This window comes from Nothobranchius furzeri, chromosome 12, assembly GCF_043380555.1.
Source record: "Nothobranchius furzeri strain GRZ-AD chromosome 12, NfurGRZ-RIMD1, whole genome shotgun sequence".
Taxonomy (NCBI): domain Eukaryota; kingdom Metazoa; phylum Chordata; class Actinopteri; order Cyprinodontiformes; family Nothobranchiidae; genus Nothobranchius; species Nothobranchius furzeri.
This window is the reverse complement of record NC_091752.1, coordinates 64,232,344-64,251,824: the sequence shown is the minus strand read 5'-3', so window position 1 is coordinate 64,251,824 and position 19,481 is coordinate 64,232,344. Positions and strand designations below refer to the sequence as shown.

At 43.8% G+C, this 19,481-nt stretch overlaps 1 protein-coding gene across 1 annotated transcript in view; it reads left to right on the top strand.

Moving 5' to 3' along the window:
• The window catches only part of LOC107376384 (protein shisa-8), a 230,218-nt gene that overhangs the window by 85,793 nt on the left and 124,944 nt on the right, over positions 1 to 19,481 (top strand). Inside the window, exon 3 of the mRNA XM_070542820.1 lies at positions 878 to 993. Coding sequence (XP_070398921.1) covers positions 878 to 993 — 116 coding nt within the window. The remainder of the gene's footprint in view (positions 1 to 877; positions 994 to 19,481) is intronic.

The following is a 19,481-nucleotide window of genomic DNA, read 5'->3' as shown; positions in this document are numbered from 1 at the left end:
AACATTATTTTAATAACGAAACTGCAAAATTCTTTCCAACAGTATAGATGTGTAGTGTATTTTGTCCGAGTGGGTTTGCCGTACTTTGACGTCATCGGCAGTCGAAGGGCCCCGAGCGGATCTTGCACCCGAGCAGATCCTGTACAGACACCGGCATTATGCTGATTTGCTGGCCTAATGTGTGTCTTCTAAAAAGGGCTAATAAGAGTCCCAAATACCTGTTTAATTATGTTCTCTGGTGTAGGAGTATTATTAAAACATGCTCTTTGGCCCAGATTAAAATGTCCAAATCAAGTGTTATTATAATTATATAATAAATACGAACCTGGAAATATTATTTTAGCGTTTTTTTTCTTGACATGTAAGCTTTAATCCCCAGACTGGTACACACATTTTATTTTTCTAACCTTCCATCTGTTTGTTACACAAACACATTTGCACCGTGAGGGATCCAGCTCCTGAAGACTTAAATCAGCAGGCCGTTTCCCGCCTGTGCTCCAGTTTCCAGGAGACATCAGAACTTTTTAAAACACTTCAAAAAATAAAAGAGGAGATGAGAAGTGGAAATGATTGACACTCCCAGCTGGGAGAAACCTTTTCATTCTCAATTCCACTCCCTTAAACTTCTCTCTGAACATAATTTATTTTATTAATGTGAAGAATCTTTTTGAAACATAAAGCCTCCTCTTATATCTGCGTGATTATTTATCTTTATTTGTATTTTTTATCAACAGATTTTTAAATCCGTTCTGTTCTCACTTCCTTTTTCAGCAGCTTTCTGTCTTTTCTACACCTCTGTCTGCTGCTTTTCTTCCCCTGCTCCCAGGATAACTGAAAACCAAGTTTTTTAAACATGTTTTTCTTTTTTCCTCATCAGGACTCTGACAGAGCTATTGAAGCAGCCAGGAGAGGCCGGGGTGATGGACGGAGCCGGAGTTCATCATCCTATCGGGACAAATGGGATTGCTACCAGGACGCTACGCTCCAACATGGGTAGGTTTGTCGTGTGTGTAATGCATGATAATTAGCAAATATGGTGGCGTTTCTTCACATAAGATGGCTTTGATTTATTGGTGAAATTTGTCCAACGGACATTTGATTTGAAGGTGATTTCAGAATCCGATGATTTAAATCTAAGTGATGACAATGAGGTGTGAGCGTTATCTAAAGAGCGGTGATCCATCACTGTCCCACCCCACAACTCATGGTTGCGGTGCGGATTGTTTCATGCCACATAAACGCGAGAGCTCCGAAGCAGCTCAGGGCCTCTCAGACCTCCACTGGTGTTCAGGTGATCAGGTTTCAGGTCAGCCTTCCAATGATCAGAGCACTTCACCCCATCAGACTCTTTTTATTTACACCACCAGAAACCACACACACACACACACACACACACACACACACACACACACACACACACACACACACACACACACACACACACACACACACACACACACACACACACACACACACACACACACGTTCTGGTGGACCAATAGCTGAGGAGGAGTAGGGACACACAGGTCACATTTAATTAAGATGTAATTAGCTGTTCCGGCTCCAGACCCATGGAGGGAGAAATGTGTGACCCATCTGCCTCTTTACACCTCAACCACACACACACACACACACACACACACACAGTCTCCTCTGCAGTCCGAGGACTTGTTTGCAGCGAACCTGTTGGGATGCTCAGCGCACCGGGATCCCCGCTGCCTCTCCGTTTTTTCCGTCCAGCTGGGATGAAAACGTTCTGGTCCTGTTTGAGATAAACGCCTTCCGCTTTGGGCTCAGCTTCTCCACCTTTGATTAGATAAAAAACACGGCTTCTACAAACGCACAGCTCTGGTCCCGCTGCCACATGGTCAGGTTTGAATTATTCCAGTTTTGTTTCCAGCACAAACACTCCAAGTGTTTATTCTCACACCGAGACAAAATAAGCGACTTCTTTAACTTTCATCTTCGCACCGCTGATTAAAATAAGTTCCTGGCCTCATTTTCACTCCCCCCTCTGCTTATTAACACTATTTAATTACCCTTTTTCCTTATTTATTTCTTACTTTCTCACTTTTCTCTCCTTTCTTCTCCCTCATCTATTGTTTTATTTTTATCTCCACTTTTATACATGGAAGCAGCGCATATTTATATGAGGAATAAATCATACATTTCTGGTTCCAACAACTATAGAGTTCAGTAGACAGATGCAAACAAACTAACCCTAACCAATCCCAGGTGTCGGATCAGGGTCGTGATGAAGACATCTTTCATTCATTCTGAACCAAATACAGAAAGAAAAACTCCTCATTGAGCATTTCTACCAGATGCGTAAACGTCACGTAAACTGAAAAAAAGGGTTGGCCAAAATGTTGTTTTCATGTCACTTTATTTTATTTTTAATGGTGCGAATTTTTAATTACTAGAAAGATATTGAGAAAAAAATGTCATCTGCAATCAAAGTCAGATTTAAAAATAAACAATGTAGACGAGGAAGTGAAGCAAGGGTGTGAAACGCAAGATAAGGTGGTGTGTGTGTGTGTGTGTGTGTGCGTGTGTGTGTGCGTGTGTGTGTGTGCGCTGTAGTCTGACAGGGTGGGCTAAAGGTGATGAAAGCCACTCAGATCCGATGAAGACGTCCTGATCCTGCTGCGCCAGCCGTCATATAATCAGCTCTTAATGAAACACGTTTAATCCTCCAGGCCACTCAGATGGAGAGAGAGTCAGAAACAAAGGGATGAGCGGAGGATGGGAGCAAAGGTTAGCAGATGGTGGCGTGTTTACAGGTCAGAGTGAAACTCTTCTCAGAGAAGTTGATTGATGCAGCTAACAGATTTTAAAGGGGACTCGTTGTTATCGGGAATTCCTGCATCCTGTTTAAAATCTGTTAAACTTAGACGCGTTTTCCTCATTCAAGAGTTTTTGCTTTTAAGTTTTTAGAATTGTATCAGAATTTCAGCTAATTTCCTAAAACCAATGCTTTTTTCCCTGTTTGCGATAGTGAACGAGGTGTTCGCCAACGAAGCGCCTCTTAGAGCCGGCTCCATCTCCATCTTTTCCTTTCTCTGACTTTTCTCTCTCCGTGTTTAAGCTGCACATGGTTGGTCAACTCCTCGTTGAGCCCTCCACTCTGCTCCTCGTCTGCAGCAAGCAGGAGGAGGAGGGGAGGAGCAGGGCATGCAGACAGGCATTGGTGCAAACTCAGAGCAGCGGGAGGAGGAGGGTGAGAAAGGGGAGAAAGAAAGAGGCCACAGAGAGGTGAGAACATGAGTTAAAACAGGAAATGTAGCCAAATTTGGACGCATTTTACCAATATAGGGAGCTTAAGGCACTTTTGCCTCATGGGTCCCCAGAAGAACGAAAAAATGTATGCAAGTCAACGGGGCTAAAAACGCTATTTTCTAATCCGCTTTGCCTTAAGACCTGGATCGCACATATGTTGTGCTGCAAATTAAACGAAAAGTAACAATGGGAGTTTCTACCATGCCAGTCACGTGCTTTGAGATTTTTCAGCTTGTAAATGTTCATAATTAGCATGACTACAAACTAGAAATCGGCACGGCGCATTTGTGACGTCACCACATAATCTCCTCTCCCCTAGAGTAGCTGCTACTTACCACATGACCAGATTCATGGTGGTTCTTTCCACCTGTGGGAAATTTGCTGAACTTACAGCCCATTTCCCTCACTTTTCTCCATGTCTGGTTCGATGTCATCACTTTCGTGAAGCGTATTTGTAGTCCTGGACGTATTTTCACGCAAAACCTAAAATAGCGTTCCCCCCTGTTGGAAAATAAGCGCATTCTTGGTTTCAAAATGCGTCTTTAAACTTCACTGACATCACATGTGAAATCCATGGCACAAAGCAAGCGGAATTAGAAAATAGTGTTTTTAGCCCCGTTGACTTGCATTCATTTTTTCGTTTTTCCGGGGACCCGTGATGCGGATGTGACTTAAGCTCCGTATCGATAATTCAAAGGAAGACTGTGAACTAAGCAATGCAAATATGACTTTTCAAGAAGGCTCTTCAATTTTTATTGTGAGATAATCTCAGCTCTTCTAAGTTGTTTACCTGTAATAGTTAAGTCTATAAATATTGAACTTACAGAGTTTATTTTTGTTATTTAAAATTAGTTTTTGTTGCACTAAAAGTTATTTAAAGGGATACTTTGCAACATTTTCCTATTTTTAAATAATTTTCTTGAGCCAGTATGTGCTGAAATGACCCTTTACAGGGTTGATGATAAGGCAGTCAGACCCCACCGCCCTCTGTCACCAGAATATCACACTTGCAAGTTCAGAGTGGCGGGCCGCTGTTTAGCTGACATACCTGGTGCTGCAGTCATCTTCCAGCACATTTCCTGCACGTTTTAGATCATGAGCACATCTGATGTGTTTGATTTAGCGATGAATCCCTTCTGCAGACGCTACTGACGGCTGGGGAGACGTTTCACACAACGAGGAGGTACGTTTTGCTTTTAGTTCTAGTAAACGGACACTAGAGGTGCTAAAAAAAAGCTAAAAATCCCCAGTCTGCCTTTAAATAATAAAAAGTTTTATTTATTTTTTTAAAGTTGTAGATCGGACAATAATTTCACACACATTTTACATCATTTCTGGTGATAAATTTATTTAAAATACAAATAAAAATGTGAGGAGCCGTTTGAGAGCCGAAAAAGCCGATTCGTTTTAGTGATCCGAGCCGTAAGAACCGGTTCTCTTAAAAGAGCCGGAGTTCCCGGCACTAGTTTGCAATGTCTCAGATAAATGAGGCACACGAATAATGTTCACGGAAGAAAAAAAAAAGAACAAACTTTTTTTAATTCCTTCAGCACTTCATTTTATTACTTTTTTAAATGGCCAAAACGCAAGAATTATTTTTAGAAGACAGCTGCACTGCTGTAATCATCATCATTATTATTATTTTTTTAAATAACCAATATTAATGGGATATTCAACGGACTTTTGCAGGATGTCAAAGATACAGGTCAAAGAGACTCAAAGCATCACTGACTAGAATAAAAAACAAGGACTAATTCTTCAGTTTCCTCTCTGAGAATAAAGGAAATGCCCTGATCTGCCGCCTCCTTCTCTTTGACTCCTTTCTTCTCATTTTAGGAGAAGAATGAAGTTTTAAATGGAGGCAAAATAATTTTCTGAGAAATAAAAGGGAAGAAAGGAAGGCTGTCAACGTCTGATGTCACGATTAAACTGGTGGGATGGGAAGTCTTTGTGCTGATCAGTTATTTCAGGAGGGGAGGAGGGGGATTGAACAGAAGTCATGGAGCATGTTTAAATGTTACTGAAAGTGTTATTATCTGTTATTATTAACCAGAGCTAAAACATTAAGAATTATAAAATAATAAAAACCAAGTCCGCCCAAATCTGCTGATAAACTGTGGAAACGAGAGTCTAATCATTCTGGAGACTGGTGTGTACTTATTATTTTCGTGTTTTAATGCATCCGAGGTAAAACATACATTTTCAGCCTGAAACTGTCAGTGTGGCGCCCTCTTTAGGTTAAAACTCTGCACTACATCTTAATTTAAATCAGCCATCGCTATTGGCTAAGAAGAACCCTGTAACGTTGCTGGTACAATATGATGTCAGCTGCACAGCGGCAGTGTAAAAGCAGCCGAGTTTTGGGCTGGGCCACTCCGTAGTGAGTCGGATTAGCAACAAAAGTCACAAACCGATAAGGATCAGGGTCGCATAATCCAACAAAACCTTCCTCACATTCCGCTGTCCTCAAATGACCTAAAATGACTCTTCTGAGGCAAAGGAGCTAGCAGTGCTATCAGAGAAGTGCTGCTTTTCCCCATTCTGAGCTGTGTGTGTGTGTGTGTGTGTGTGTGTGTGTGTGTGTGTGTGTGTGTGTGTGTGTGTGTGTGTGTGTGTGTGTGTGTGTGTGTGTGTGTGTGTGTGGTTCTCTGACAGAGTCTCTGAGCGGGGGTGTGGGTCTGTATGGAAGTTGGTGTCACTCACGGCTGAAGCTCCGCCTTCTCGGTCCTGTTTTTCAAACAGGAAGTGTGGGTGGAGTAGGACTCTGTAGAGGGTGACTTGCTCTTTAGAAAAGGCCTACACTCGTGACTTTAATGCGTGCCATGTGGTCTCTAATTTGTTACCAGTGCGTTTGTTCAGCCTCAGCGGCTTACACTTCATCGAGGACATGTGCTCCTGTCAACACATATCAGCCAATCACAAGGCAGCAATGCAGTGCATTTAAGCATCTAGGTGTGGTGAAGATGACTTGCTCAAATTGAGCATCAGGATGGAAAAGAACGAGATTTTAGTAGGGATGCACCGATCAGGGTTTTTGCTGCCGATCACCGATACCGATATCAAAGAATGCTGATCACCGATACCGATCACCGATACCGATCACGTGGATTGGCCAGAAATTTTCTACAACATTATAATGAGTGCTACAAACTACATAATCTGGGAATAAAGGAAATGTAACCTAATCTAAAATGGTCTGTACTAGGGTTGTCACGATGTGAAAATTTAACCTCACGGTTATTGTGACCAAAATTACCACGGTTTTCGGTATTATCGCAGTATTTTTTTAAACGTGCTACATTTTCACACAATTAAATAAACCCTGTATGTCAGGAAATATTGTCCTCAGTTTGTGTCTAAATTTAGCCTAAAATGTGTTGTTTTGTAATTATGTTGTTTATTTGTTTACATTTTCCCCTTTAGTCTTTAAAATACCAATATTTGTCCATAACTTCTTATTTTATGTCTGTTTGATGTCATCATTTTAAAAATATTAGATCAGATGATACTCAGTACTCAAGTAGCCTTCTAATCAGATACTTTTTTACCCTTACTTGAGTAATAAACCCTATATCAGGAAAATATTGTCCTCGGTTTGTGTCCTTCCAGTGAACTTTGCAGATGTGGGAAAATGTCATCAGGCAGTAATCATTGTTAAATTCATAATGATTCTCGGAGAGAGACCAACTCTTATCTGCCCCTGGGAGCCCCGTAATGCATAGCGTCATTTCAACATGGCGGTGTCCGTGACACGGTTTATATGCAGGTAGCGGCGCTGCGGCTGCTTTATATAGCGACTCGTTGCATTCTCCCTCAACCCAAATCCTCGGATCACGCATTTTAGCTAAAACGCTAACGTTAGCTTGCCTTGCGTTGACTGCAGAGATGTGGGTGATGGTCACGCAGATGTGTCATGAGATCTGAAGCGCTGCTGCCTTTCACAGACACTTTTTCTGCTCGTGCTGCAAACAGGATAGCCGTCCGTCCGTCTTCTACAAACTCCCTCGGCATTCTTCAAATATCTAAAATATGCCCGTAATCCCGACTTTGAGGGATAATAAATGTCCTCCTGAGCGCTGCCGTCTCCTCCTTTGACCATTATTTCAGCTTTAGCTTCAAGAAAGTTTTGTTGTAAACAAAGCGTGCATGTGCCGCCGGCAACTTCAGCCGATGATACGGTGGCTGGTAAGGGTCATCACGCCTACACCGCAGCCACGGTAAACCCACCAAGATAATATAGTTTTTTAAAAAACAAGACGGTTATTATTATTGTCAACTTTTTATTTTTTTTACCGGGGTTTCCCGCTACACTGGTTACCGTGACAACCCTACCTGATCGGTTTGCTTTGATCTATTTTGAAAATTCCGATCAAAACCGATAGGGGCGCTATCGGCCGATTACGATCAAATGCCGATCCATCGGTGCATCCCTAGATTTTAGATAACTTTGAATGCATCATGGTTATTGGCAATAGACAAGTTGGTCTGAGTATTTCACAAACTCCTGATCTTCTGGGATTTTAACCCACAACCAGCTCTGGGTTTAGGGAGACTGGTCTAGAAAAGAGAAAAGATCCAGTGAGCAGCAGTGGTATGGGTGAAATTTTCATGTTGAGGCCAGAGGAGACTGGTCAGACTGGTTCCAGAGCAGCTCAGACGTCCACCAAATACCACCAAAGCCAACAGAACATCTCTAAACCATAACATGTTGAACCTTGAAGCACTCCAGCAGCAGAAGACCACACCAGATGTCCCTCTTGTCAGATAAGAACAGGAAACAGGCTAATTAACACAGAATCACCCGAACTGGACCAGAAGAGAATGGTAAACATTTCATGATCCGATGAGTCTAAATTCAGCTGCAACAATCAGATGGTCAGGCCACAAACTGCTGTCACCAACATGAAGGCATAGATCCATCTTGCCTTCCATCAATGCTTCAAGCTGCTGGTGGTGGGGGCGTTCTTGCCCCCACTTTGTACCCCTCAGTACCACCTGAGCCGAAGATGGTTGCTGACTATGTCCATCTCTTTATGACCACATGGACCCATCTTCTGATGTCTACTTCCCACTCAGATCATCTCTATCTGGTTTCTAGAACATGACCATGAGTTCAATGAACTCCAGCGGCCTCCACAGTTACCAGATCTCTGACCAGTCCAAAACCTTTGGGATGTGGTGAAACGGGAGTGTGATGATGTCATGTCAGTGTAGAGCCCTGCACTGAAGCCCTAGGCCCTCGGGTCGGGCTTCGGGCCAGCGACTGTGTAATTACCTCAGACACGGGTCGGGCCGGGCGCCTTTATTTTTAATCAAATTCATAAAAAAATTGAAACACAAACGCAGCAGTAGAGCCCTGCGCGAGACTGTTTTCTTCATCCCGCTCCTGCCCGCTCCCGCTGAATTTCTGACCATTACCGCCCACAACCGCAACGTGTGTGTTACACTCCCGCCCGCACCTGTAGCGTGCATGTCTACTCCCGCCCGCAACCGCAAAACTCGGAGAAATTATTACCTCACAATGAAAGAGATGTATTGAGTTTGCGTCCTCTCTGGTCCTGGAGAAAACATGTCACAACCCGCGGCTCTTCCATCCATCTGATGCGGCTCTCTGTGCTTGTAAATTAACGAATGGATATTTAAATAAAATGCTTTACATTTTACTGAATTAATTTTATATCTGTAAGTCAATTCTGTGTAAAGATTGTCTGCGTAAACCTGAACAGGCCCAACCCGGTCTCACTGTGAGACCGGGTTGACGGGTCACGCTTGTGCGTAATCATATCGGCGCTTCCTGAGCTGAAGAGATTCTGGGATTCTCCTCCTGGATGTGTCGCCACATTGGAGACAGGAACAAGCACATTCAGCCAAAGTTTCATAATCAGGAAACATTTTCTAAGTGACAAGTCTCTGAGCGACAGGGTTTGGAAAACACTCGCTTCAGTGGGAGGAACCTTCCCGCATGCGCTCTGGTTCTGCGACGCGCTCCAAGCCAATCTCCACAACATCAGCTCGCTGTGCACATATGCGCTGACAGCGAGCTGCGCTGAGCAGTGTCCAGCTCAGATGTTCAGATGGGAATCTTTTCTTGGGTGATTTAGCTACATCTGCGATGTGCATAACAAATAAAATGTCAGTTTGTCTGCATGCGTCGGGGTAATTCTTTCTATTCTTTCTCCGTCAAAATAAACGGTCAAATATGGGAACTATCCGGTCAACACAACACATGCCCTGCTTTTGACTGTTTTGTTTTCTTGTGAAAATTGTTGGAAAGAGATAAAATTTAACTTGATTACCACCAGAGCCAGTGCGCTGTTATCTCCGTGTCAGTAAACGAGGGAAAAACAAATTGATCGGATCCTGCACGTCTTTTAACACATTGGTCAGGATTGACACACTTTGTTTTCATTTAGTTGGTTAAAAAAAAGGTTGGGCTCGGGTCGGGCCAGAGAATCCTGAAAACCTCGGGTCGGGCTGGGGCTCCACCCCCTCGGGCCGGGCCGGACACGGGCTCAGATTTTAGGCCCGTGCAGGGCTCTAGTGTAGATCAGCACCTCTGATGGTTGATGTATGACAGACCTGGGGTGTTTTAGAGACCTTTTACACATTTTATCAGGATTTCTGTCATTCTCTAGGTCCTCTTCTCTGAAACAGCTCCAGTTCCTTCTGTGGCCCAATCAGTCCAACCTCCATAGAATCATTCCTTCATCATCTCAGCAACTTTGTTGAGCTTAAATACATTTGGTTGAGCCGAGACATCTGTTAGAATTTGAAACTCTAAGCTGACTGGTAGAAATCTGGAGGCTCAGCAGCTTTTCTTGAGATGATTGGAAGTGAGAATTGGAAAAATAGGTTTAATTGACAGGTTTGAAAAAGTACATCTTTAAACAATCTTCAAATTATACAGACATGCTCTGTTTGCTTAATGATGGCAATAGATTTGGAAGCTGAAGCACTGATTCCCCAATAAAATATCAGGTTTTGATGGTAAAATGATTGCTGTAGGGTCAGTGGCGTCAAACAGGTTCAGCAGTTCACACATCATAAGTAATCCTTGGTTCGGCTCTGAAAAGCATCAAAGCATGCTATATTTAGGGAGGAAAGGGTGTGGGTGGTTGTCTTCTTATTAAGATGCTCCGGGGGAATGAAAGGAGGGTGGAGATGAATTTTAAGCTGAGGTTAAAAGAGCTTAAACTGTGACTTTTCATAGGCTGGTAAGAGAAAATCGACAAGAAAGAGGACAAGAAGAACAAGTGATTACAGTGAAAGGTGAGTCAAACCGTTGATGATGAAACGTTTAAGGGGAACAAGGAAGGACTCTGGTGTAGTGAAGGGAGAAAATGGGGAAGATAAAGAAGAAAAACAGGATACATTGGAGAATTTGTTCAAAGGCGGAGGGAATAAAAGAGGAGTGGTGGAGGGAGGAAAGAGTGATGCAAAGACAGAAGAGGTGACATGCTGCTAGCTGCAAGGGGGACAGCTGGTCAGCTGCTTCTCTGCACTGATGTGGTGAGGAGAGCTGCCCTGAGGACAGTCACCTTATTACACACACACAAACACACACACACATGCACAAACACATGCATGCGCGCACACACACGCACACACACACACACACACACACACACCCTCACACACAAACACACACACATGCACAAACACATGCACGCGCGCACACACGCACACACACACACACACACAAACACACACACATGCACAAACACATGCACGCGCGCGCACACACGCACACACACAAACAAACAAACAAATACACACACACACACCCACACATACAAACGCATGCACACACACGCACACACACACACACACACACACACACACACACACATATAAATGCACGCACACACAACACACGCACGCACAAACACATGCACATGCGCGTGCACACACACACATACAAATGCACACACGCACACACACACACGCACACACATGCACACACACACACACAAACACACACGCACACACACACAAACACACACACACACACACACACACGCACACACACACACACACACACACACACACACACACACACACACACACACACACAAATTTATAAAACATCATAAAGGCAATCACAACAGTTTCTATTTGCATTTTGGAGCCGAGGAAGTGAAACTGTAAACACAAAGTGTGTGACAACATGGAAGCTGGGATTTCTGATGGTGGGATGTGAATGACAGAGTATAGCTGGAAAGAACTAGAGAAAGAGAGAGAGAGAAACAGATGGTCAAGCAGGGAAATGAAAACGGCTCTGAAGTTAGTCAGATGATAAAATTTGTCACATTTCAGCACCATGGACAGCGACTGTCTTACCCAAATATTGTTCCTTTACTGGACTTTATTACGGTTCTGTTCCTGTCTGGTACTTTAAATAGAACATTAATAATTTAATGAGCCCAAAATGTTTTTATGAATAGTTATTTTTATCTGACATTACATTTTTGTAGTTTTTTCCCTAGCTCATGTGTTAACTGTTTTATTGACTGATTAATAATTGGACAATTCTCATACAAGCTAGGAAATGTGTTTTTTAATATTCAGGACAAAATAAAATGGAGATTCCTCATTTTTTGTCTTTAAATGTCACCATCAGATCTAAATGTTTTAATTTAAGTCCAAAAACTTTGACTTTTAAACATTTTTCATTTTAAAAGCACTCAGGCACTCCTTTTTATTCGATATTTGCAATAGTCTTTAGTATAAAATAATGCTTTTGGGCTTTCTCTGAGGTAAGAAGCGTGGGTTGGTCAGAGGAGAGGGGCAAAGAAAGCAGCAGGATTTACAGTCTTACTCATTATTATTTATAATAATTGGACATCTCGCCTCTGATTGGTTGATACACTCTCTATTTCCCCTGCAACAATGATGTTTTATCCCCACAAATAACACCATCCTGAAGGAGTTCTGCTGTGTGGTGGAGTTGCCAATGCTAACTGTTAGCTTTTACTAGCTGCTCTGCTAAAACAACAACAGCCTTCCCCAATGTGAGCCAAGATGGGTGAGTCCATGATTGCTGATTCATAGTATGACGTTGATGTAGTGGCTTTTTTCTGACTCTATTTTCCATCTGCAGAAAATAGTTATAGAAGACTTTTTTCACGTTTATCCTTCACGTGAAGCTTAGAGTGATGGAACATATTGAAAAACAGAAGCAAACCCTGTTTTTTGAAGCATTTACAAAGCTCTCAAGTCATGTTTAGTTAGAAGTGATAGACTCCAAAATACAGACCTACAGCCATATTTTGGCGACTGCAGCGTCTGCCGTCTAGAAGAGGGGGTGGGAGGCATGTTAGGGTGAGCTGAGGCCAGGAGGTTCGCTGCAGGACTCCAAAAAGGATCTCAGTGAAATAAAGTTTTAGAGCAATATCCATGCAATTCCAATGAGGATCAACCGGAATAGCAAGAAAATACGTGATGACCAGAAGAGATGGGCCAATGAGTGATGACCAAAGAGGAGGGGAGCTAGCATTGCCTCACCTTCAGCTAACCCACCTACATTAGAAAAGTAAAGACGTTGCTGCTGGATGTGCTGAATGAGCTGTTCTGTCATAAAAAGATGAAAGCGTCAGCAAGGTATTGTTATCCTGGTCCAACTGAAGCCCGTTAGCATCATGTCGGAGCACCTGGGAGCTGTCCTAAACTTTGTGTTTTGATCTTAAATGAATAATTTAGCTGGAGTACAGCTGTTCTCCTCAACTCACCAAAACATGTGTATTCTCCCCCGCCTGTCTCCTGTCAGGTCACACTCACACCCCATTTCTGCGAGGTAGCCAAACTCCTTTGGCAGGTTCTACTTATTTTTACCGTAATGCATGTTGTATGTGCGCAGCTATGATTTGCTGGTTTGACCATGGTTTCTGCTACAGAGCTACACAGTTCTGTGCCTGCATACTGTCAATGAGCCAAAAGGAGAACATTGTATTATAAAACATAAGATTATTTATGTCAGGCTGCATGGTGGAGCAGCTGGCAACAATGTTGTGGTGAAGAAGGTTCAAATCCCAGCTGCAACCCTCTGTCGAGCATTTTCACCCCATGCATGTGTTGGTTTTCTACCGATACCTCAGTTTCCTCCAACAGACCAAAAACATGCCGGCTAGCCCCTAAATGTGACTGAGTTTATGCCTTTTTGTGTGTCTTTTTTGTGTCTCTGTGTCCCTGTGGTGGACTGGAGACCTGTCCAGAGTGTCCCCCGCCTCGCACCTGTGACCCCTAGTGCTGATGATGCAGTTCAGGGGAAGGATGGGTGGATAAAAATGATTTAATTGGGTCCTAGAAATGCATGATTGGCTATATAATTAACCTTGTAGCAACACTTAAAAGCCTCGATAACAACAAAGACCCTCATGTGTCAATTTGTTGTCTAATTTCTGTTTTATGATGTATTTGAATGAAGTGAAACTCACATTACGTGAATATGTTTCAGAGACTCTTGTTATCCTTCCCTTTATCCCAACAGGTAACCTTGACAGCAGCGATAGAGGAGAAAAATTTAGTGAAAAACCACTAAGCTCAAAGGACTCATCTTTCCCTGGAGGTTTCTTTGGAGATAAGGAGGGATTTGCATTTGTGGGACATGATTAGCTTGTTGTTGAAGCAGTGACGGAGGCCAAAAAGGATGCTGGGGTGGAGATGTTAAAGTGAGAAAAGGGGGAGGGAAGAAAGGAAAGGAAGGGGAAGAAAAAAGGAGGGGTGGGGAAGGTGGGATGAGTGCCACATTGAAATCAAACGGGTAAGCGGGTGTCGGGGGAGCCTGGAGGATGGCGTTAAGTGATAAAAACATGTTTTAATGGGTGTGTGTGTGTTTGTGTGTGTTTGTGTGTGTGTGTGTGTGTGTGTGTGTGTGTGTGTTTGTTTACATCTGAGTACCCTTGATATGTGTGGATCTTCATTAGAATGCCACATGGGGCCAGTGCCAATTATATCCACTTTGGACTCGTCAACACTTCTCCATCAGGGCCAGCGTGGAGGGCGGGGCCAGAACTGGGGGAGTTAAACTGAAACTGATGCTTTTTTAAAGTCAAACAAAGACCTGACCCTCCTGCTTAGTGACTGAAGTCGATGTTGTGTCTTTAGTCTCAATTTGCATTCACTGATGTTTTTCTCTGCGCCTGACAGTAAAGAGCTGTGACCATGTGGCCTCTGTGCCATTTGGGCAGCCTTGACCCAAACCTCATGCTGAAGATCAGCGACCCTTTACAGGATCACAGGAACGAGGTCAGACATGAACATAAACGAGAGCGAGTGACGCAACGCTGCACGGTTTGATGCTAACCAACAACTGAGTCACGGAAGATCAGCTTCCTGCTGCATCTGTGAACATCAAAAATAAATAAACTCTTAAAAGAACTTCAGATTCTTTCTGAAACATTCTTCCTCCAAAACAAACAGCCGCGCTCTTACACATAAAAAAGAACACAAAGAACTGTGGTAACCTTAATTTTCATTATGTAACATTTTAAAACAGCTGATGTAGAGCAAAGAGCTTTACAATTACATCAAAGAATAATTTAATAAAATATGACTGTAAAATCAAAAAGCTCCTCTAAATCTGAGACCACGGTCTTGATTCAGAAAAGGGTAGAGGGCCTTCTCCGGGTCAGGGATGAGGTCCTGCCTCAAGTGGAGGAGTTTAAGTATCTCGGGGTCTTGTTCACGAGTGACGGACAGATGGAGCTTGAGATCGACAGGCAGATTGGTGCTGCATCTGCAGTGATGCGGGCGTCGTGCCGGTCTGTCGTGGTGAAGAGAGAGCTGAGTCAGAAGGTGAAGCTCCCGGTCGATCTACGTTCCTACCCTCACCTATGGTCAAGAGCTTTGGGTAGTGACCGGAAGAACGAGACGAATTAATTTTCTCCGCAGAGTGGCTGGGCTCTCCCTTAGAGATAGGGTGAGAAGCTCGGTCATTCGGGAGGGGCTCGGAGTAGACCCGCTGCTCCTCCACATCAAGAGGAGCCAGTTGAGGTGGCTCGGGCATCTGATTAAGATGCCTCACTGGTGAGGTTTTCCGGGCACGTCCAACTGGGATGAGACCTAAAGGAAGACCCGGGGACCGTGGCTCTCGGCAGGCCAGGTATTGCCTAGGGATTCCCCGGCGGAGCTGGCCCATGGGAGAGGGAAGTCTGAGCCTCTCTGCTTAGGCTGTCGCCCCTGTCACCTGACCCCAGATAAGCAGACAAAAATGCGTGGATGGATGGAAAATAAAATAAGCTAATATAAAATATGATGAGAATAATTGACGAAAATGATTCAAATTGAAAGGAATTTAAATCTTTACCCTGATTTAAATGACTTAAAAACAGAGGAGATAAGTATTTTTTTCTGTGCCTTTTTCTGCTACACGGTGGCTGCTTCCTGATTCAGGGAAGACAGTAGTCTAACAACTCAACTGCTTTAAACTTGGCTGTACCTCCAGATATTAAAACACTTAAAGATGAAACTCTAATCCTCTCCAGCTTCCTTCGCCATTTGATTTTTGCCAAATCAAAAATCTCTCATTCAACCTGCAGTCAATCTTGGGATATGGTGGACCGCGAAGGATGCACGCGCCTGGTTCTCGGAGTTTGGGGGGGGGGGGGGGGGGGGGGAGGATGCATTTTTGGGCCACATCTAGAGGAGTCTTGGTTGCATCACCATGACGTCCGTTTGAAGGAGGCATCCCCTGGATTTGGACTCAAACACAGGCTAAATATTAGCTTTACCATTTTCCAGCTAGCATAAATAGGTGGGTTCCCTTATGGAATGTATATGGGCAAGCCCGTTTGGGTCCCAACAGGGTTCGTCTGTGGTTTCCACAGTGGCCCTATGGGAGTTTGCCCAGGAAGATTTTAGCCTACATGGATTTTAACGGGACCTACATGGGATTTTGGAAGGTTTGACTCAAACACCGGCATATTGCGACGGTGGCACAGGAGTTATGTGCTTGCCCCGTAATCAGAAGGTTGCACGTTCAAACCCCGCTCAGTCTGTTGCTGTCGTTGTGTCCATGGGCAAGACACTAAACCCGCCTTGCCTGCTGGTGGTGTTCGGAGGGACCGGTGGCGCCTCTGTCAGTGCGCCCCAGGGCAGCTGTGGCTACATCGTAGCTCATCCCCACCAGTGTGTGAATGTGTGTGTGAATGGGTGAATGACCGACTGTGTTGTAATGCTCTTTGGGGGGTTCCAGGATTCTAGAAGATGCTATATCAAATACAGGCCATTTACCATTTTATTGACATCTTTGTGGGCAAACCCCTGTGGGGCCGCCATGGAAACCGCAGACGAACAGCTTTTCCACATATATTCTGTATGGAGCCCATCTATGTGAGCCGGCTGGGTTTCTTGCCTTTTGGCAGATGGAAGTAAAGAAAATTGCTTAAACATTGTGTGACTATTTTCCACCAAGGTGATGACTACGCTGGACTCTCACTGGAGTGATCGCTACAAGCTAAGGTATGAAGCTCCTAGAATAGCATTAGGCAAGCTCCAGGAAAGTTCTGGGAAGCGGAAAATCGTCTTCATCTGCCTCTACTTCGTCTCTTCTGCGATTTCTAACCCTAACCGTAAACCACAGCCCTTCTTCTGCTGCGTTGTTCTTTCTTTAGTGACCGAGGACGTCTAGGAACGATCTCGGAGTTTCAGTGCAAAGACCCAAAATCCCTTTCGGAGTGCTGAGTCAAGCAAACTCTGTGTGCTTGTTCTGGGGGTTACAGGGCCAGAGCTTAAATCAAGCAACCCAAAAGGAACAAAAGCTCCAAAGCAGAAAAGCTGCAACTTTGGATTCATATGAAATAATGTCAGAAGCAAAAACCATGATAGTGAAATCGAGCTCCCTTCATCCTGGCTGTGGGATGATGTTCCGCTGCCAGAGCTGAAAGTCAACCAACTCACCGAGGGAAAACATCCAATATCAGCTTATTAATGAGCGGGGGCAGATTACAGATGCAGTGAACCAACAAAACAATTAAAACAAGGCTGAAAAACGAAAACACACAGTTGGACAGACAGGATGCAGAGAAAATTGGGGGAGTAGTTTGGTTTGAAATGTTTGCTCAGATCAAAATCCAAACTATTTGAGGCACAACGAGTCAAACTGGCCTTTGCCTCCTGCTTTCACTGCTCTGTGTCCTCAGTCATGCTAAATGTACTCATTAGCTACTGTAGTTCTTTGTTAGCATTAGCATGATTGCTTCCTGATGCACATTTTGACTTGAAAGAGAAGCACAAGATATGTTTTGTTCATGCAGAAGCAACAGAAAAGCCAAGGAGGAAACTCCAGCTGCCAAAAGTGAAGCCAGTGTGGAAATGACAGCATTTGCAGTTCCCCCTTCATCCACTAGGGGCTGGTGGATGGGAGTCAATGGGCAGCTCCCATTGAGAATGGGGTGATTTTTTTGTAACTCATTTGTTTAGAGCCAATCGAAACTTGAAATGATGAAATATTAGGGTGTGTCCTTTTGATTGACCGCGCTCCTTCGGGGAAGCTCTCATGAGAAATAATGCTGCTAGCGCTCACATCAGCACTGGCAGCTTGCCCACTTCTTTAAAAGTCAGGAAGTGGGAGAACCATAATTTAAACACTTCCAAGATTCAGATTCTGACAGAAATTCTCACAAAGGTCATAAAGACCAAGCTGACATTGGTGATGAGCTTCAGCCTCAAGGGTCTTTTATCTCCCATTTAAACATTTAATTCCTAAGAATCCTACAAGCAGGTCCTTACAAGAAATAACGCCGAACCTAACAGCTCGTTTCATCTTTTATACACTCATCTAGAAGATAAAGCCATTGTGTAATAGATGGAAAGAACAGCCAGGGAGAAGTCCATCCCAGCTGCTAACTTTCACCTTTAAAGGAGGGAAGCAGATGTGGTTATCAGATCATCAGGTTTACAATGTACAGAAATTGTCTAAGTGGTAAATGGCCTGTATTTGATATAGCGCCTTCTAGCAGGGATGAGCCGGATACTCGTTTCAGACGAGTATCCGGTACGGATAAAGCATTTTTGACGAATACGAGCATGAAACGAGTAAAACGAGTCAATATCTGTAATCGTGCTGAAGGAAAATCCTCACTGGGTAACTGACTGTCTTCACGCTCTATGATTGGCCAGTCACATAGAGCGCCCGCCCCTCCCTACTTACAAAACTCTCTAGCCGGCCGGGAGCGCAGTCCGTCTGGCTCATCCACGCACACACACAGACAGTAACGGATAGCGCTGTGATTGCTTCACTGTTTCTCACGTTTCTTCAGTTTTCCCTAGGTTTTCTTCAGCTCGCCTCTTTTTCGGTTGAATAAGTTACTTTTTTCGTAACTTACATGGTGCATTTGACAAGACAGAGCTGATGTGCTGCGTCAGTCACTCACTACCTCCGCTCCGGTCGGGTTTTTTATTTTTTTGAACTCCCTCTCTCCCTCTCTATCTCTCTCTCTCTCTCACACACACACACACACACACACACACACACACACACACACACACACACACACACACACACACACACACACACACATTAATCAACATTGTTTTGTTTAACTTTGTGTGGGAAAATGCCAAGAACGTTAGGAAAAAAAATCAGTTTAATCAAATTAAAATAAAAAATATATAGAAAGTTGTGTCTGGTTCTAGCATTTCATATTTCCTAGTTCCTACTGCATGAGTTCAGAGGTATTAGTCCATGCACTCAAATATTAATGTTCTGATTTTATTGAAAAACTTGTTCTGTAATAGTTTCTTTACTAATGTGATCAAAAATATTTAATCTCAATTCTGAGGCTGCTCTGTAAATAGTTTTCAAATAAACAATACACATAGCAACTTTTGATCAATCCTTATCAATTTCAGACTTAAAATAATATATTGATGTAAACCATGTCCACTTCCGGTTAAACCACACCCACTTCCGGGTTATGCCACGCCCATTCCGAGTACAGATACAGATACAGATAGTGGTGTACTCGCTCATCCCTACCTTCTAGAGTCCTGGAACCCCTCAAGGCGCTGTACAACACAATCAGTCATTCACCCATTCACACACTGGTGGGGATGAGCTACGATGTAGCCACAGCTGCCCTGGGGCGCACTGACAGAGGCGAGGCTGCCGAGCTCTGGCGCCACCGGTCCCTCCGACCACCACCAGCAGACAACATGGGTTGAGTGTCTTGCCCAAGGACACAACGACAGCGACAGACTAAGCA